The sequence below is a fragment of the Dipodomys merriami genome, unplaced genomic scaffold (assembly GCF_024711535.1).
Source record: "Dipodomys merriami isolate MVZ:Mamm:240054 unplaced genomic scaffold, mDipMer1.0.p SCAF_1, whole genome shotgun sequence".
Lineage (NCBI taxonomy): Eukaryota > Metazoa > Chordata > Mammalia > Rodentia > Heteromyidae > Dipodomys > Dipodomys merriami.
Window position 1 is genome coordinate 122,604,125 of NW_027202270.1, and position 21,462 is coordinate 122,625,586.

Consider the following 21,462-nt stretch of genomic DNA (forward strand, 5'->3'; position numbering starts at 1 on the left):
GGAGCTAGATTTCCAAGGAATCTGTGGTTATATCATTCTTTACTAAGAAGCACAGGAGAGACGTTCACCCTTGAGGGAATTAGAGGCAGTGTCTACCCCAGAGAGTGTAGACTTCATGGCTTTCAGATCCTCACCCTTTGTATACCTGAACAATGAAAGCAGAACCTATTGTTTTCCACAGCTTGCACACGACACAGACCTGCTCATAAGTTATGTCATAGTCACCATTGCACTATTATCGGCATAGGAGTTCAGAGCCTATTTTGCTGGTGCATAAATAATCTCACACCCTGGGAACATGGGCTTTGGTTTTTTAAGTGTAAATCTTTGGGGACAAATTGATGGGATAATGGTTTCTGAGTTGCTGGCTTTCTTCCTCTATTCCTCTATTTGATGCTTACATGTTCTTTTGAGGAAAGTCTTGGAGATTACATTGGTCATCATTTGCATTGCTCCTAATCACTATGGAGTTTTTATTTTATCTGTATATAATTTTTCGTTGTGTTCCAGCTCCGATGTCACACACTGAGCATATGCCTCTGTTACCGCTTGCTTAGGATACCTTTCACTGTAGACTCTGGCAGTCCTGAGACAAGATAATCCTGTGTCTTTTGCCCTTTATTTTCTTTCTAGTCACATTCTGTGTACATTCTAGTCACATTATGCTTTAATAGAAGAATCTTGAAATCTCTCATTTTTAAAGAAAAAAATCTACTTTTTATGTTTTGGAATATAAAAGATAAATCTGCTGTTTTTCTTTTTTTTTTAAAGTGTCTATTTCAGACAACTCAGTGGAAATATTTGTAGGAACTTGAAACAGAACAGTTACCTTTTCTCGTAGGCAGCATTTGGAATTTGAGAGCAATACTAATATCCAATTTCCGTATCTTTCTCTTAGTCCTGCTCCTCCATTGCACCTTTCATTCCCCATTCTCAACTCTGCATACAGCTCTTTCTGTATTTCCCTCAAGTAGATACCAAAGTACATCCCATTTTCATATATTAGTCTTTCCTGAATAGTCTCATACCAAAATGTAACAGTCAGCTATCACCTCATAGCAAACAGGACCAGAAACCAAAAAAATGCCAACCTGAGAATGAGGCAGAAGAAAGCTACACAACAACTGCCCTTACTTCTTATGGTGGCAGTATAATATCTAAGAGAAGATGCTAGAGAAGTAGAAAAAAACATGGTGAGTCTGTTTTTAAACTCTGTTTCTGCCTCTGCTTCAGAGATTTGCTACTCACTTAGTAAAAGGTGATCAAGAATGTTGTAGGATACATTTTAAGTAGGACATGATCATGAGGTAGCTCATGTGGGCTTTGCTTGGGAAGTCAAAATGTTGTGAAGTTTTACTGACAGCTGTTTAGATAAATGCTTAGTGTCTTGTTTGTTGTGGTGGTCTTAGTTTTCCAGACTTTTGTTGTTTTGAACCCTGAAGTAAGCTATTAGAATAAACACACAAAAAATAGCTAGTGAAATGAGTTAACAAATATTGGTCCCAACTATTGTGGGCAAAATTGAACACTGGATAATTGACATAACAGTGACATTTCCTCTAATCCTGCCCATTCTAAAGTCTTCTGAAGTTCAGAGTTACACTGTCTTGACTATTAATAGCTAGCATGAAATTTCATTACAGGCCATTGCATTGGTTATATTCAAAAACAACTTTTTAAAGGTGTTTGTTTTTTTAGCTGTTGCTACATCAACAGTTGTGACTATTATTTCTTTGTTTTATTCGAACTTATTTACATCACGATGTGAAATGATTTTTTGGCTATAGTCAATGAAGACATTGTTCTTTTCTTTTTTACATTCTTGACGTGTGGGAAAGAATACATTTGAAGTATTTTCTACTTTTAAAAATTATTTTAAAAAACTGATATTGTCCAATGGAATGTTTTGCAATGAATGTTTTGCTATGGGAAGTGCTTAGAACTAAAAAAAACCATATATATCTTGAGATGTATTCTATATTCTTTGTATAGAAAATAGCTTGTTGAGTGTGGATTAGTGAAGTGACTCTGACAGGAAGAGCTTCATGCAGTGGTCTTCGGAGTCCCTTTTTCTTCCACAGAGAGGTGTGGTGCTTTTAAACCATTACGGAAAGAAGTCCTCACTATGATTTTCTTTCTTTTCTGATTATATGTCTATCATGATCCTCAGTCACAGGCACGTTTCCAAAATTAGACCTGGAGGTGATATTCCAGTTACGTATTTTATGTCAGTATTGAGCTTTTTCATATGCTAATGACATTTAAAGCTTTCTTGGACCATGATGAATTAATGTCGGTAAACTTGTTCTGTTATACTTACCAGAGGCAGAATCTTGATTATTTAGACTTATAAGCTTCTAAGTCTTCTCTTAGATTACTCTGTGATGGCTAAATCAATATCTAATTGATTGGTTCAACTGAATCAAGTAAACTCTTAATGATCAAGGATTCAGATATCAAAGATCCATTTCATGCTCATTTCCTAACATCCTATGACACATTTGCCCATTTCTGGTGATGCTAATGAATTTGCCTTGGTTCTTTCCTAAATTCTAATGTATATGACATCTTGACCAAGCAGCAAACAAATGTTTCTTGTTCTTGGCAGGGTGCTAATCTCATCATAAAAACACTGCTATAGGATTCCCACAGAAACACTTCTTCTACCTGATCTTTCAAGCCCAGAACAAATTGAAACATCATGTGACACTCACTCACTGATAAAAATATCCATTTAACACTGAGCATTTAACTTGGTGACTATTCAGTGACTATGTGCAGTGACATTTATATTATTTTTGCCATTATATGTTTCTTAAAGTTGATCTTTTCTACCTGATCATACAAAATAATGCAATGCTACAGGTCCCTTCCTCCCCCCACCAAAAATCCCCCCAAAAACCCTTTTCTTCAAAGTAGTTAAGAAATTCTTGCTTTGATTTTTTTTTAAAGCTTTCCATCCCTACTTCAAGTTTCATATTTTTACTTTTGCCCTGGACTATTAAGAGTTATAATTATTTCTTTCCTGTTAGTGTTCTAGAAACATTGTAAAAAGCAAAAATAGATTGGCTTAATAAAGTAATTTATTTGTATAATGGATTTATTGTTTTAAATGTTTTTATTTGGAGTAAAAGGGTTTGGCAGCTGAAAGGTAGGTTATTTCCCTTAGTATACACAAAATGTTGTATGTGTGTTGTGTTCAGTGTTCATGTTTCTCTGAAAGTCCATGACTGAAAATAGGAGCCACTGGTTTTTCTAAATTGCGTGATCACCCTGTACATCATTGCATAATAATAATAACAATAATAACAACAAAAAAGAACCATTATCACAAGAGGGTTTCTTTAGAAGTTTTTTTTTTTTTCCCCTACCCATCCCCCCTACCTCTTAATCCCTCTTTCACTGTCCTAACAATGCTTTTCTTTTCAGGCTTTAGGCTTGGAAATAGGGGAGAATAGGAGAGAGGGTGAACCTACAGGTGGAACTTGAAGACAAATCTTTTGAAAGGGCAAGACTGGTGACTCACATCTGTGATCCTAGCTACTCAGGAGGCTGAGATCTGAGGATCATGGTTCAAAGCCAGCCTGGGCAGATAAACCTGAGAGACTCTTATCTAATTAACTAGAAAAATGCTGAAAATGAAGGTGTGGGTTAAGTTGTAGAGTGCTAGCCTTGAGCCAAAAAAAGTGTTCTTAATACAATTTGCTTACTGATTTTAAACACTCTTTTTTGGGGGGGGAAGGTCCGGTTGTGGGGCCTGAACTCTGGGCCTGGGTGCTGTCCCTCAGCTCTTCAGCTCAAGGCTAGCACTCTACTACCTGAGCCACAGCCCCACTTCTAGCTCTTTTTCTTTTTGCTTATGTGGTGTTGAGGAATCGAACCCAGGGCCTCAGGCTTGTAAGGCAAGCGCTCTACCACTGAGCCACCTTCCCAGTCCTGCTTACTGATTGTAATAGTTGAAGTTATTCTCATACCTGAACTGTATCTTCCTATGAGATCATATTTTGATTTAGCTAATGAGAGCTAATGTGTGTGTGGTAGCTGTTTTTTATGTCATTTATTTGTGGTTTATATATTCACACTAATTTAATATTAATATATCCTTATATAGCTAAGTATTCTAATACACAAAGGATAAGAACTATTTCTTTCAGTAACTCTGTCTGAATTTATAATTACTATTAATTAAAACCCTGTAGTGCCACAACTATATCAAATATTTTTAAAAGGCTTTAGTGGTTATTTTAGCGGTTATTGTCTTTTTTTTTTTCCTTTTTTTTTCTGTTGAAGAGATCATTCTGAGTTTGAGGTTGGATGTTTTACATTTTGAAAATAAATTATTGATAATAGAGGAGAAATAGAAAAGTTTTAAACTAAGTAAACTTGTAATGATTTTGTAGCTATAGTTTTATAATTCTATATTATGCTTTATTTTCAGGACCGTGTAAATGCATTAGAAACGGTAAGTTGGGGCCTTTTCTTTTTTTTGTATCAGAATCACTGCTGTCTCCTGATGTGGATTTCAGAGCCCTCCAAGGAAGCAGTTCCAGAAAACATTTCTATAGCAACATCTCAGACTTAAAGGGGGAAATGAGCTAAGCTATATCTAAAAGGTATGTGGATATAGACTATTTTTTGAATGAAGAGTTTAAAAATAAAAATGTGAGCATATTCAAGTGGACATTGCTCTTTCAAGACGGATGGGTCAATAGCACTAGTTTATGGAAAAGAGTTTGTTTAAATGGAATCCGTTCTTTGTCTATGTGTTTCTATGATTCATAATCACTGTGTTAGATTGGTAAGGGACGGATAAAACTGATAAAGCCTACCTTTGGATAATCTTGGGTGAATCTAGTATTAGGAAACAATTTTTACAGCATAGATATAATAACAGCATGCGTTCGCTATTTATTTTTAAACTTAGAAAAAGAGAAGCCAGCTTCTTGTTTGGTAATGAAGTAATAGGTAGTATAGGAATTTTGGCCCAACAGGCCACAATGATTAGAGAAAAAACTTACACTATAATGCAAAATAAAAATAATTCAGTATGCTTTAGTCTTATATATATATATATATATATATGTGAAAAATTCACAATAATGGCTTTTAAAGAATTATAGATTGTGATTTCATTGTTTTTCTCTTTTTCAAGCTTTATAAAATATGGCTGTTTATATTTGTAAACACTTTTACATTAATAATCGTGTGAATGGGAAAAACATGAAAATTAATTATAGTACTACCTCATGATACAATACCTTACAGCACTGAAAGGATTTTCAAACAGGTAAAGATTGCTTTGTTATATGAAAACAATACTGAAGACATACAGAAGTGTGATGTTAATACTGGTTATCTATGTGTTTTAATTTAAAAATGTTTTAAGGGCTATAGATATTTATCAATGGCAGAGTACTTGCCTATCTTGGGGACAGCCTTGGATTTGAGCCCCAAAAAGTCACCAAAAATAGTCTTTAGAAAATAAGTAAAATAGGGTGTAGTAGAGTAGTAGTAGTAGTAGTAGTAGTAGTAGTAGTAGTAGTAGTTGTTGTTGTTGTAAAGTTTTTATAAAATAAGATGTATAGTAGTAGTAACTTTTTATATTAAAATTTTTATCTACAAATGATTGCATAAGGGGATGAGGAGATTACCATCTAGCATGTCTGTCTGTTTCTATAGTGTGTCTTGATCAGAACCACCCTTTCCATCATTCTTTCTTCCCTTTGCCCTTGCCCATTCTCTGCCTAGTCACATCAAGTTTAACTTTTTTGTTTGTTTTGTGACAGTACTGGGGCTTGAACTCAGTGCGTGGGCACTGTCCTATAGCTTTTTTGCTCCTACAGCCAAAGCTCTACTTCTGGCTTTTTTGTGGTCAATTGGAGATAAAAGTCTTCTGGTCTTTCTGAAGATCAAACCACAATCCTTAGTTCTTAGTTTCTTGAATATCTAGGATTACAGGATTGATCCATTGGCACCCAGCTGCAAGTATGTTCTTAATAAGAAAGAAAAAAGAATCCTTTAAGCAACAAAGTTACCATATAAAGTATTTGCTTTAGAAATGTGAGGTATGGAAAGATGCTAATAGGATACATTTTAGTAAAGTATAAGAAGCTGATTTTGATTGACATTCTCCAGACAAGAACATTAACCAGCAGTTGAATAACTTTTGCCTTGGGCTTACTGGACCATTTGAAAAATATACTGAAATTCTCATTTTTCAATATGATGATATTGTTGATGAGTTAAAAGTGTTGTGTTCCTCCACGTATATTTTATTTACTACTAGGAATGCCGTCTTTCCATCAGGATTTAGTTTGTATTGAATGTTATTTTCATATGGAAAAATTTTTAGGACTAAGTATTGGCTTTTTCTTATACGATTTTTTCTTATTTATTTGAATTATGCCAGTATGAGATCCATAACTAAAAATCATATCTACCAAAAATCCTTACTGCTTATTTGTATTTTAAGGCTTTTAAAAAAAGTAACTATTAGACTGACAAAGTACTATTCTTGAGAATGGGAAATGCTTAGTCTAGTTCATCTTCTAGACATGAAGGCAAAAATTAAAAATTATCATGAGAAAAATAAAATTGGTTAAATGGACTAGGTTTTTATAATAGCAGTTTCTGAAGACTGTTTTAATTTAAATAATTATCACAAGTAAAATCATAAAAATTAAATGCTCAGCAATCATGTTAGTACTCAAATATGAAGTCCTTTGGCTTAATATAGCATTATAAGAACCAGAATTCAATTCACTTGGGAAGCTATTCAACTGGCAAAGTATTTTATAGTTCATAAAATCAAATATGCTAACAGCAATCCCAAGATCATTTATAATTCTCTCATCACTCAGACTTCAAATCATGGCAGGATATATATCGGTGATACACATTGTGTAGAGTTGGTATTAAAAAGCACATTAGATATTGCTGGTAGGTTGTATGCATTAGTGATGTGAGTCAGCACGAGTACATAATTTCTTTGATCTCTTAGAAATATTTACCACAGATTGCTGTTAAGAGTTCAGATACAGTATTTGGAATATTATTATCATAATGCTCAGGTCCCAAATATGTGTCTATTTTTCCTCCTTTAGTTCATTTTTTTTTTCTCTCCTTCACTATCAGGTGACTTTACTGGATTACAAATTACACTTTAGATGTAAATGAATCCCCAGGCTCTGTCAAAAATTCTTGCTTAATTGTAGACCTTGGAAGACTGCATAAGACTGTGCCTTGCCACATACTTAGAGACACTTTGGTACAGTAGTAAAGGGGAAAGATTTCCCAGAAGTACATTAAGTTTTATTTTTCAGTTCCTGGTGTTTTCTGGCAGTGTTGTATTTTATTTGGTGTTTCACAGAAGCTCTGACCATTTTTATAAAAGTTCAGCAAGAATTTTCCTGAGAAAGATGCACCTTCTGTCAAAATATAATGGATTAATTCCCCAAGTGAAGTTAAGTGATTTTTTTTTTTTCCAGAGGGAGGTCTGCACTGAGAACCCCAGCTCATAGGCACTGGGTAGGACAAGGCAAGGATATTTACCGAGCACTGTATATGGTCCCCAGTGATCCAGGAATCTTATGCAGATACAATGATCAATGTCCTCAAGAAACTTGGATGCAAATTTACCTATAAATAAATGAGTCTTGTGTAAGATAAATTTGCAATACATACAGCATTTGAATCAAGGGGGAGTAGATATGTGTTTCAGAAGCTATTTTAAAGAAAAGATGATAACTAAAATAAATTAAAGCATAATTTATGGCCTGGGTTCATCATGAAAATCATGGATTTTGTAGTTTGAAGACACAATGAGTACTTTAGATTTATCTCAGAAATATGAATCATCAGTAATGTTAGGAGAAAGAGCCAGGGAAGGCATTCCATATTTGGTATGTAGTAAAAAAGACAATAAAGGGTTTGTTACAAAAATGTTTTCTTTTTTTTGGGGGGGGTCAGTTGTGGGGCTGAACTCTGGGCCTGGGTGCTGTCCCTCAGCTCTTTAGCTCAAGGCTAGAGCTCTACCACTTGAGCTAGAGCACCACTTCTGGCCTTTTTTGCTTATGTGGTGCTGAGGAATGGAACACAGGGCTTCATGCATGCAAGGCAAGCGCTCTACCACTGAGCCACCTTCCCAGCCCCTAAAATGTTTTCTAAACAATTAAAATTGTAATTCTTATTTAATTATAAAATGAACTTTTGACAGATACATTTATTTTACTGAGTAATTGAAGGAATAAGGATTATTACAAGTAATTTAAGGTGACATTCAAAGAACAAAACATACATAGGCACTAAAAGAGAATGAAATGAATTTAAAATATGGGTAAAGTTGTAATGGGAAAGAAAATCAGTTGGAACTCACTAGACAAAATGTATTATCTGTGAACAAGAATGGTTTGTACTGCCATCGTCTGCAACTCAGTTATAAACAACTCAAAGACAATTAAAAGTTTAGAGATACCCTGGAATCAGAAGTCCCAGAAGGGTGGGCTCAGCTAAACCTAATATTCTCCTGATACCTAGCAAGTTTCTTTTTTCTTTTTCTTGTAGCTCAATACTTTCATATTTTTCCTCCAATAGATCCACAAGATACGAGAGAGAGAGAGAGAGAGAGAGAGAGAGAGAGAGAGAGAGAGAGAGAGAGAGAGAGAGAGAGAGAAAGATTGCAAGAATAATAGGAATCATTCTAGAATTTTAATACCCATCCAAGGAGTTTAGACTTCATATTTTATTTCCAGAGAACAAATGTGTTTCTCTCAAATATCAGTTTCTACCTATCAGCACTGGCTCCTGAATCGATATTGGGAAGGATTCTGGCTGCTGTTTTGAGATCATTTTGCGTTCTCTGTTATCTGCATTGCACTCTGGGGATGAGAAGAGGTAGCATAACTAGGTAGTAGAGCCACTGATGCTTTTTATTCAGGGGTTGTGGGTGGTAAATGTGCTATAAAAGGATGCAAATGTAATAGAGCTGTGCAAGATAGTGAGAGGCTATGAGTGAAACCTGGGGGAAAAGGCATGTTGAAGGTAATCCAACTGTAGAAATACCACCCTCCCCCCACATACATACACCTTTTTTTGTGTATATGTCATGGACTTTTGAACTCTGGGCCTGGGTGCTGCCCCTCAGCTCTTCAGCTCAAGGCAAGCACTCTACCACTTGAGCCACAGAGCCACTTCCGGTTTTCTGGTGGTTTATTTGGAGGTAAGAGTCTCATGGAGTTCCTTCCCCGGGCTGGCTTGGAACCTCAATCCTCAGATCTCAACCTCCTGAGTATCTAGGATTACAGGCGTGAGCCACCAGCAGAAATTGGGACAGTTTGATCTCGGAGAGGCAGAGGCAGAGTGATCTTATTGTAGAGGAAGGAACTCATAAACTTAGTAAGCCAGTGTCGTGGGTGAAGATGGAATATAGACAATACAGTAAAAAAGTAGAGAACTGAGATTCAACTTGGAGATATAAATTCTGTTTTCATCACAAATTTCATTTTATTGCCAAACCCATGGATTTTTCGTACCCTTGTACTAGTCCATGTTAGGCATGATGGAAATAGCAGAGAAAACTCGAAATACTAGTGGGCTCAAGTAAGATAAAAATTAGTTTCCAGCTAGGAACCACACAAAGAGCCAATGGCAGGTAGGATGTTTTCACCCTACCACAAAACCAAGCGCTTGCTGTCCTTTTTGTTCTGCCATCTTAAGTATACTGTTTCCTCAGTAGAGTCTAATGCCATCCCGCCCCAGCCATGCTATTTACATTCTAATCAGAGAAAAGAACAAAAGGGAGTTCCTATAATCTTCCATGGAAGATTCACATACATTCCTATTTATATCTGAGGGCCAAAATTTAGTGACATAAGTAGCTCTAAGATTACCATAGCCCTAGAAGCAGGCTTCTTCTATAAATAAATTATAGTAAAAAGTGCAAAACATATAGAACTGAATAATAAAAATGAGTTTATGTAGAATAAACAAGTCAGTTTTAGAAAGATATTTAAAGTCTTAGATGCTGGTATTAGGAAGGACAGGATTGACATTAAAATTTAATTCTAAGAATAATAAAACTAGTTAAAGGAAAAGCTAGGAAAAGACCTAGGTATCAATGAAATAGAAAAGTAACATACTGTAAGCCAATCAAGCTGCTTGTTTGACTAACCATCTTCCATTAATCAACTATAATTTTAAAAAGACCATTGTCCATTTTGAATAAAGAATAAGCTTGGATGATGGGTGACAATGTTGTCAGACACCCTGTATTCATATACTGGAACTTCTTTGTACAACTACTCAAAGATAATAATAATGATAAAAGAATAAGCTTTGATTATAGATATTGGAGAATTTAAACACATAGTTAAATAACATATAATTTATAATATATTTGAAAAATTAGGAGAACTAACCAAATTCCTAGAAAATCCTAACTTGCAGGACTAAGAATGCATTTCATGAATAGTCCTGTAACTAAATTTTTAAAAATAATTTTTAATCAACAAATTTTAATCAGTTGAAGTTTTTTCCCAAGAGAACGACCAAACCCAAATAATTTAATAGATGAGTTTTACCCAATGTTGCAGGAGCAGATAATTTCAGCTTTTCAAAACCTTTTCCAAGCCAGGTATTGATGGCTCACACCTGTAATCCTAGCTACATAGGAGGCTGAGTTCTGAAGATCATGGTTTGAAGCCAGCTTGGATAGGAATGTGTATGAGAGACTCCTATCTCCAATTAACCACCAAAAGGCCAAACGTAGAGCTGTGGCTCAAGTGGTAGAGCACTAGCCTTGAGCAAAAGATCTCAGGGACAGTGCCCAGGCCCAGAGTTCAAGCCCCATTACTGGCATGAAAAAATAATAGTAATTTAAAAAAACAACTTTTCCAGATATTACAAAAGAGGGCACTTGCCTAGCTCATATTATGAGTTGACATGACTTCATGGAAAAATCATTATCTACAAAATATAAATAAGGAATAATGTCTACTTAGCTATTAACATGGTTTCAAAACATTTTATAGGATATTGTTTTGCTTAAGTCTTATATGTAAATGAATAAAAAAATGATTCATTATAAAAAACTGAATCTATTCCAGGAGTTGGGGTAGTTTAAGAGTAGAAAACCAAGCCATGTAACTCAACATACACTGACAAATTATAGAAAGTAAAATCACCACCATTACAACCACCACTATTTCCATCGTTACAACCGCCACCATCAACAACAACTTTAATCTCCTTAGAAGAAACTTCCTAAATCTAATAAAGAACAATAAAGGCCATGAGAAAAATAAAGACTATGGCAAACATCACCCTAGCATAAAGTATTTGAATTTCCCCTTTTAATACAAGTAACAAAAGATGCTCCATCCCCAACTTGTCTTAGGTATTGCTTGAGTACTGGCTGGAGCAATAAAGCTATCACTATTTGCAAGGCTATTATTATTTATATTGAAAATGCCAAGGAATTAATAGCTAAATTATGAAGACATAATTTATCAAGTTTCTTTGATAGAAACTAACATATGAACGGCAATTATACCTCTAACTCAAACAATAATCACTTGAAGATGTAATTATGAGTATACCAATACATACATATCAAAAATACCCAAATCCAAGGTCTTTATAGAGAAGACATTTTGACATCTGAGGAGATTTTGTTTTCAATCTCATCAAAGCTTTGGAAATTAAGATAGTAAAAATTGGTACAGGAGTTTGGAAATAAGCCAGTGTTACCAAGTATAAAACTAGGAAATAGACAGCTAAGCACATGGAATTTAAATATATGGTACAATTGACATGATATATGGGAAAAGTAAAGGTAGAATTTCCAAAAAGTGAGAGAAAATATAATTTGAGCTGCTATGTCATACCAGGTATCAAACACACACACACACACACACACACACACACACACACACACACACACACACACACACACACACACACACACACACACACACACACACACACACACACACACACACACACACACACGTAAATTACAAAAAGATAAAAATTTTAGGACATAAAGTCTTTAAGACATCACTTTAGTGTTTTTGTTTTTGTTTTTGCTTATTATGTTTTTAAATCCTCCTCCTCATTAACAAAATTTATCTTAGGCATTTGAGAGTGCCAAATAAAGGGGTAATTTAAGATTTGGGTAAGACTTCCTTTAATTAAGGTACTGTGGAAAGACATTTTGTCTTCCTTAGCCACCCATATATTTTTGTTCAAAACAGTTGTGTTAGGTTTACTGTATGACATCCTGTAATTGAAGTGTTATGAGTTAGACATATATTGATTGGGGCAGGAGGAATGAATCCAAGCTTGTTTAATGACCTTGCCTCTTCCACCACCCTACTTTCAATTGAAAGAGTGTGGGCCCCCAAGGAAGAGAAAGTGTTGGTAAGAAATAGTTGAGGAAAGCACGTTTGCTTTGTCTGAGAGCACAATCTGGCCATCTCTATGCTTTATTTAATCTTGAACTTGGAAGATAGGAATTAACTTTGAATTTAGAATTGCAGTTGAAAAGTTAGTTGTCACACAAACACACCTCTTTGAAGTAAAAATGAAGATAGACTTTCCTTCAACCAGAAACTAGGCCTGATTTAACTGATATATTTTACAATGAGTTAGGGTTTTGCCAGTATTCAGGATTCATGTTTGGATGAAAACATGCTAAGTTTAAATGAAGGTACTAAAAATAATTGCACTCAAAAAATAGTTTGAAAGGTAACCAGATTTTTATTTTTCTCAATATTTTCTGTGCAGATTGAGTTTAAATGTCAGTAAGCAGAAGAATAGCTATAGTTATTTGAAAAGTCTTGGTAAATAAAGACTTTTTGGTATACTTTCAGAAATAGAAAGTGAATGTTTTTTTTAAATAACTGCATTAAGTCTCAAATCCTCACTTGCAATGGTCCAAAGAGAATTTCACCAAGCTTATAGATTATTAAAATGCATATACAATGCCAAATCACTGTGTCATTTTTGACATAGAAGTAGGATGATATACAATAAATTAAATAACATTGATAAAAGCATAGTCTCATCCCTCTATGTTAGAGCACACAGTTTGTGTTGGGCCTTATATTTTTCTTTTCGTCTGCCCTTTGATCTGGCAATAATTATGCTGCATAAGACTACGTATACACAGAGCTCTGCAGGCACAGAAGTTGAAGAACTGTACGACAGTGAGGCATATATAGACCCAATGAATTAATGTTTGTACTGAAGTGCTCAGTATGCCCAGGAAATCCTGATTTGAGTATGTACATTTGTCTAAATAATAGTTAATTATTTGCTGTGCTTCTCCTGAATATGTGTAAGAATCTCGAAGCTAAGTAAAACTTGCCTTTATCTCTTTACAAAGCCTGAACTTACTGTTTCCAAACCAAAGATCAAGCTAGGTTCATTTTTGGTTTTGCCAAGGCTATGAGCTTCTCATTGAAGTTGCCTGAAAGGTTCAATCCAATTGGCTTCACACCAAATAAAACGCAGTGTGCTCTGTACGGTTTTGACCCAGAATCAGGTGAATCTCAGCAGTTTTGGCCCAGCCACATTGTAAAATTTTGGATTTGTTCGGACTTGACACTTCCTGGGAACCCATTCAAACTGAAACCGGAAAAAGGTTTTGCACAAACCCTGTCCTAGCCCATTCTGCCAAGTTTCCCACTGCTCTAATGTTGATGTACCTTCTGTATATTCGCATCGAGGGCAAACGGAAATGTCCTCATGAATCTCTCATGAGGGATCTTGAGTAAAACAATCTAGACATTCTCCTTTCTCTACCTCATCCCCAAATACAAAGACAGTATTCTGTGTTAGTCAGCATTAAAATATGTATCTTTTCCAGTAGTAGGGTCATCTTCAAAGGACTAAGCCTCTAAAACACAACAGCCTATAGTCAAATGAAAAAAAAAATGCTTAAACAAGAGGACTGTTTATACAGAGTTACAGCCTTGTGGCAGGAGGTGATGATCAGCTTAAAAACATAAGACTTCTTTCAGTTTGCACAAATTGTTTATTACAGCCCTGTCAAATTTTTCATAAAAGTTGACACAGGGAAAGTACTATGGAGAAATCACATGACAAATGCAACTTCACTAGCAGGTGAATTTAGTATTACTGAATTGTCTAGTGTTTTCAGGTCAGTGACAGGTTCACATTTGATGCTACTAAGTAGTCATACTACTTGTCTAACTGCCTTGTTTAATAATTTGTTCTGTTGTCCAGTTCCAAACACTCTAAAAATAATAGTGCATTCTTGGAGTAAAGAACTCTTGCTTTCTATTGTATATAGGTAATATGAATGTATATTATAACACACAATCAATATCTTTCTGAAAATATAGTACCTAAAAGAAATGCTTTTTAGTCTGTTTAATGCAGTATATGAGGATGAATTCTCAGAAAAATAGTATGTTAGTTTTTTTTTAAAAGATCCTAAAATAACTATAAGATAAAATAATGGCACTCCCTTTTGATATATAATGGGTGGGTATTGTATTTGTGTTTATCATTGAAGTAGATTTTTAAATAAAAAATGGATGTGAGATGTATTCATTCTGCACATCTGATACACACACACACACACACACACACACACACATATAGAGAGAGAGGTAAATGTTAGTTTTTTGATTTTTAAATGATGTATATTGTGGTGCTTAAAAAATAATAGATCTCTTTATATCTCCATCATGGGAATATGACCCTGGAAAAATTATCCATCCTGTTTTCATTTTGTCTAGACTAGGTAATATTGTTAAAGTTCCTTTTTTAAAATTGGCTTGAGTCTACTTGAGAATGCATTAAAATCAGATCTTCACAAATTTCCATGTACTAGTACTTGCCATCATACAACTAACCCTGATTTTATCATACAATATTATATAATCAGTATTATTGAATCCCTACTGTGTTTCAACACTGTCCAGGAGAACATAGCTGACTAAATCTATGGGGCCATGAGCATCACATTTCAGATAGAAGTTTGACTGATCTTAGGGATTCTTGTGAAAACCTTCTTTTGAAACAGGAGAATTCTACATATCAGAGAAGTTGACCACTTTGTAAATATGACAATAACTAGTACTAGAACCCAAGTGTTCTGATTAGTGACACTGTTCTTCCCATACCATAATGCTATTTGTGATTGGTGAGGGTAAATAAATGCATGCATAAGGAGAATTTGACAAGGGTCTACCGAGAGGTACAAAGTGAAGAGGAACAGAGCAAGAAGTTACTCAGAAATAAGGAAGAAACATTTTATAACTATATTCAGAATATGCCTTCAACTTATTAGTAAATAGGGTTCCATTGAACAACTTTCATCTATTCTGATTCCTTTTGAGTGTTGAAGAAAAAAGTTGGCATACCCCTAAACTGCTACTAGTTCTGTCTTGAGCTTGCTCAGCTGTATTTAATACCTCAGTTGATCTTTTTTTATTTTATGTATCTGCAAAACAGCTCTGCAACTCACACAAGTGTTTATATAGTTTGTTTAGGGCTTTTAATAAACTTTGATCTTAGATGAAAGCCGTGAGAGAGTATAAATTGTCACTATTAGCACTATTAATTTAAATACCCCAGATGGTCTCATGTTAATTATTTAACATTAGTGAACGATTTCAACCTATCATTGCCCCCAACCGTATTACATTTGAACATCAAACAGTAAAAGGCCAAACCATTAAAATAGCCCTTCCCTCATTACTCTCTTTGAGTTTTCTTCTTAATTATTTTGCATAGCTACTCTTCCATAAATGATGTTCTGGGTTTTTTTTTTCAATGTTTTTCTCTATTAGCATCTCATTTCTACTTGTATCCACCACAAAGACTAATGGATCACAACTTTGATGTGTGTGAGTGTGTGTTTTCCCTAGCAATCAGACATTAGCTATATAGTCTAAAACATGTTAGGGAGCCATAGTCTTACTAAATTAAGTCACTCTCTTTATGTCTTCTTTATGGAGAACTTCCTATTTTCATCTCTATACTTATCACTTTAAATCCAGATCTTGTTTTGCTCTGTAATATATCAAACAATGATTTTACATTAGTTTTTCCTTGAAGAAGAGTGTGTTTATTATACAGGTATAGGTGGTCCCTCAGAGGGTAAAGCAAAAGCTGCTTGAGTTCTAGCTGTCTTAGAACACGATTGGGGTTTGGGGGTCCAGTCTTGAAATCTGGCTCTTCCTATGGGTACCTCAGCAAGCCTTTGTGAATCTTAATTTCTGGTGGTTAAGATTTAACATTTGTAGTGCTTATCTCACAGGCTGAGAAGATAAAATGAGGCAACAAATAGAAAAGCTTTTCCCAAATTTTAAAAAACTCCTTCTGATATGTGTGTTTTACCTTCACCATATATATGATCAGTGTTTGGATAGGAAAGGTTTGTTCCATCAAGAAGGTTATTTCCATTCTACTTTTGGTTCTGTTATGGTGACTATCCATATTTGGAGTCTATAAATTTTACTTCAAATTCAGTGCTTTTGGCCAGGCATTTCAGGAGGCTGAGAACTGAGGATTGAGGTTCAAAGGCAGCCTGGGCAGAGCAGTCCTTGAGACTGTTTCCTCCAGTTAACATGATTTAGTTGACTTGTTTAGGGCATGTTGACTAAGTTAGGTAGACTGCCTCCTTTCTCCCGCTTCATTTTTCTTTTTGTCTTGAATGCTCATAAATCTAAAAAGTTAGACTTATATGGGGGGGAAAAGATGTCCTTGTCAAATGTAAGAAAACTAGGGTATCAATTCTGTAAAAGGCTTGTGCTTTAAGTTCTAATACAAGCAGAGTGAACCAGAAGTAACAATAAACTCAAACTCATTAGAAATATATTTGAAATCTGAAATCACCATTTCCAAGGCTGGTAGTTTCCAAGCTCACAAATGGCAATTTGTCAAAGGTGTATTTCAAGTCCTACTTTCATGAGTAAGGAGTGTAATATGCTTACATTTTAAGTTTTCAAAAAAGCTATTTTCGCTACTTCTTTATCTCTAAATGCATCATTCAATGAAAAAAATAGATACTTAAAAAAAAAAAACACTCATTGGACCTGGATAGTCCATGCCGATGCCTAATTTTTGTGAAATGTAAAGACTAAAAGTATGTTGTACTCTAGTTTCTGAGAGAAAACTGTCATTTTGTATAGTGTGTGCATTGCAACTTACTTCTTTGACTGGTCTTATGATAAACTTGATAGACCTGGCTCCAACTTGATCAATAGGTATCTTGTTTGCCTCTTCAAACAAATTCTGAATTGAGAACAAGTGCTCCTGACTGCCTCAGCTCAAGTGTCTGCATCCTCTTAGAAGTAATATAAGCAAATCTAACCTTTGACCTGGGGGGGTTGAGAGCCTTGGGGCAGGGAACAATTTACTCTGAAGTTTCCCTATGTAAGGAGGGCTTTTCATGAGTGTCTTGTCCTAGACTATCCCAAGAATATTTTTGGATCATGAGTCCTCAAATATAATACCTTCTTTTCTCACATAATGTAAACTTATTGTTACAACTTCATTATTTCATTCAGAGTGAATTCTGGAATTCCCAACATACCCATTTTCACTCAGAAATGAATCAAGTATAAATTGACTGATCTTTCACAATACCTATTTTTAAAAATGTTTCACTATGTATAGTTACTAGATAACTGAGCTGCAATTATAGCACCAAATTCAATAAATACCATCGAGGAAGTGGAGGGGTGGCTCAAGTAGTAAAGTGCTAGCCTTGAGTGAAAAAGCCAAATCATAGCATGAGGACCTAAGCTCAAGCCCCAGTACTTAAAGGAAGAAATGAAAAGGAGGGAAGATTTTTGAGTAGCTATTATATATTATATATAGATATCATAGACTCAAAGAACTAAAGATAATCCTATTATGGACTACAAGTTTACATTCTCTCAAAATTCATGTTGAAAGATTAACCCCTAAGGAGATGGTGTTTGGAGGTGGGACCATGGGTAAGAAAGAAGGAAAGAAAGAAAGAAAAAGGAAGAAAGAAAGAAAGAAAAAGAAAGAAAGAAAGAAAGAAAAAGAAAGAAAGAAAGAAAGGAAGGAAGGAAGGAAGGAAGGAAGGAAGGAAGGAAGGAAGGAAGGAAGGAAGGAAGGAAGACAGACAGACAAAACCAGTCTCACCTATGTGAAATTAGAGCAGGAGGTGACTATCTACAATCCAAAAAGTGGACCCTCACTATTCATGCAAGTTTAGACTTCTCCACCTCCAGAAGCTTGAGAAATAGCTGTTTATTGCACCCAACCTATAATATTTTTGGATATCCCCCAGTCAGTTTGCTCAAGAGTTCTCAAGTTAATAGGGGGAAAGAATGAGAAAATTCTATATAATGCATATATACGTGTTTTTCTCTCTAAGAATTTATTTTCATTTTGGAACTCTAAGAATGGCCTTGAATTAAATCTAGTCATTTGTTTAACAGAATAAAGGTTGGAGTGGTGGTGTTACAGATTTGATTGGCACAAAATAGGTGCTTAATAAGTTCTTTATGAGTAAAGAGAGATGCTTTTCTGTCTACTGTCTGTAGAATGAATTACTCTGAAATCCTCTCTTATTTCTAGAAAATTAAGTATTTTATGGAGTTTTTCAAAGTATACTTTAAGTCATATGGTATTGGCTACTTCCAGTTTTTAGTATGTCTCCTGAAAGTTGTGTACATTTGTTGTATATGCATTGTATTCATTGAGTATTCTTAAAATGAAGTGAGGTGGGGCCCTAAGTTCTTAATTTCAAACTGTTTGCGTGAGTCCTAGACCTACCATGAGGTCTAGTTGAATGAATGCCTGGCTTTCATTTGGAAGGGGGGAGTTTTTTCTGGCAACCTAAGTTCCAAGAAAACAATTGGCTGTGGCAAATATCAGAAGAGTTTGCCCACCAAGTAACACTGAAAGCTGTATTGTGTCTACTCGCTTTCATTCTCAGCCAGTGGTTGAAAATTCAGCACCTGGCTTAATCAGAACAGTGCTTGTTGAGCCATTCTGGACACAAGTTTGCAGAGCTTTCTGAAGCATGTTGATAGTTCGCCTTTCATATCAGCTATTGAGCAGAAGCATCCTCCATAATATATTGCTATCACAGCAAAATTTCAACTCCCTGTAAGCCTGCTAGTAAGGATTCTTTAAGAGATAGTTCACTTAAATTTTTGGGAGGCTTCAAAATAAGCCGGGTGCTGGTGGCTCACGCCTGCAATCCTAGCTACAGGAGGCTGAGATCTGAGGATCGCGGTTCAAAGCCAGCCCAGGCAGGAAAGTCCGTGAGACTCTTATCTCAAATAAACCACCAGAAAACCGGAAGGAGTGCTGTGGCTCAAGTGGTAGAGCACTAGTCTTGAGCTGAAGAGCTGAGGGACAGCGCCCAGGCCCAGAGTTCAAGCTCCTTCTTTCTGTTAGTAGTCATCAGGAGACTGCTTTGTACAAGATCTAGGTGTTCAGAGGGGGATTAATTATGAGGAAAGACTTTAAAAGTATAGGCAGGGAAATCTCAGTTATTTTTTAATTAAGTCTCAAAGCCACAATGATAAAAATAAAATACTTTGCCAGATTTCTATTTAGATTTGGTCTACCTACCACCAGAAACTCATCTATGTAGGGGATTAACTGTTCACATGCATTTTTCACATCCAAGGGCTATGGTTTGGATAATGGAAAATGTTTTGTTTTGTTATTTTTTTTGAGAACATAGAACCCCTCTTAAAAAAAATCCTTTATTTTGAAAACAAAGATGAATCATGTTCACCTCACCAAAATTCTTTTAAGTAAATTAGCTTGGACTTTAATTCAACCAGGACAATTAGCATTGCTTATTAGTGTTCCACATTGGGACCCTCTCTCTGTTCCACGGTAAATGTGGACAAGACCAGTGTGATCACCTGCTTCATATACCTGGGGCTCTGAGGTGAAGCATTCTCATTTCAAGGAAATGAGTGACATTTCTCAGTATCTTCCCCGGTCTGGGTGTCCATCATTACCCAGCATGCCTAAGCACTGGCCTAACTCAGCCACATGTGCTTGAAAACACACTTCCTCTCTACCTCCTTTGGTCCACAAATGACCGCATTCTTGTGTTCTGTAACTTCATCCAATGTATTTGACTGATCTTTACTATCCTTTCATTTCTCTTTTAAGTTTTTTTGTTATTATTATTTGTTTAATTTTGAATCTATGGAGAGATAATCTTTACCTTCAGAAAACTGAAGCCCATGGGTTCAATAATTTTCCCATGTTCCCCCAAGATTTATCTTTTTCACAATATGTGAATTTTATATTTAAAAAAGTAGAAGCCAGGCTGGTGGCTCATGCTGATAATCATAGCCACTCTAGGGGCTGAGATCTGAGGATCATGGTTCAAAACCATCTGGGCAGGAAAGTTCATGAGACTCTTATCTCCAATAAACTACTCAGAAAAAGTTGGAAGTGACTCTGTGGCTAAAGTGGTAGAGTGCTAATGTTGAATACAAAGACGTTCGAGGACAGTGCTCAGGCCCTAAGTTCAAGCCCCAGCACTGGAAAAAGCAAAATAAAAAACCCAATCTAGTAAACTGATATACATGCTAAAGTAGTTTGGGGAAAGTATATTAGTATATGAAATTTACTTTGAAACACATCTAAAATATATATTGGATTAAAGAATAGACAGGAAAGGATAGATAGGTGATTTCTATATATTTCTTGAGATTCCTGTGTGCTTGAAAATGCTTGTATTATTGTATGTGTTGGAGGGAGGGGTAACCAAATGGAGAGAGTGGAAAGAACGCTTTTCACTGAATGCATAGCATGTGTGAGAGAAATTTATGTGGCATTATACTTCTTTTATGTTGTAGGTGTTGCCTGAGGAATGGTAAAAGCATTTTCTAAATATTTGGATATAGTTTTAATTGAATAGATGGTTTCTGCTTTGGGTCCTGTTGACTAGTTTTTATTAGCTATAATTTTAGATTGTCACTGAATTCTTTGCTATTTAAAAATCATTGGAGTTGATAGTACCTCATGGATTTACCATTTTTTTAATCCCTGCTATTGGGAAAGTTCTTGACAATTTACAGTGTACTTGCACATTCACTCTCTCACTTGATAATCACAGCTACCTATGGTGTAGGATAATAAAGGCATCACTATTTATTTTGCAAAAGCCTCATTACTTGTTCCCATTTTGCAAATAAAAGACAAGCCTCAGAGGACAGGGCTAAATAATCTTCTCTAAATACAAGTCAGTAACATTACTTGGTAAAGCCCCAAGATCAGAGCGGCTCATTTCTATGTTTTTCATCAGCCAACTGGAAACACCTGCCAGGGTCCTGTTCACCCTGAGGTATGCTTTCTGTACCTGACTCCTGAGCAGAAATGCCTCAATTCTGCCTCTTCCAAGAAGCCCTCTATTAACATGCAGTCATGTTTAGTTTTGATTTTGTACAAATGTTCTTAAATTTCTTTCTCCTG

The 21,462-nt window shown here is 35.4% G+C and overlaps 1 protein-coding gene across 10 annotated transcripts in view; it reads left to right on the forward strand.

Annotated features, from left to right (window-relative positions):
- The window catches only part of Cep128 (centrosomal protein 128), a 277,887-nt gene that overhangs the window by 232,704 nt on the left and 23,721 nt on the right, over positions 1-21,462 (forward strand). For 7 of the 10 annotated variants that reach the window (XM_070028501.1, XM_070028506.1, XM_070028496.1 and 4 more), the window contains one exon: positions 4,439-4,462. In XM_070028501.1, the coding sequence (XP_069884602.1) occupies positions 4,439-4,462 (24 nt within the window). Of the gene's footprint in view, positions 1-1,059; positions 1,118-4,438; positions 4,463-4,495; positions 4,614-5,152; positions 5,200-21,462 lie in introns of those variants that run through there. The other 3 variants (XM_070028513.1, XM_070028512.1, XM_070028516.1) reach the window with 3 other exon arrangements.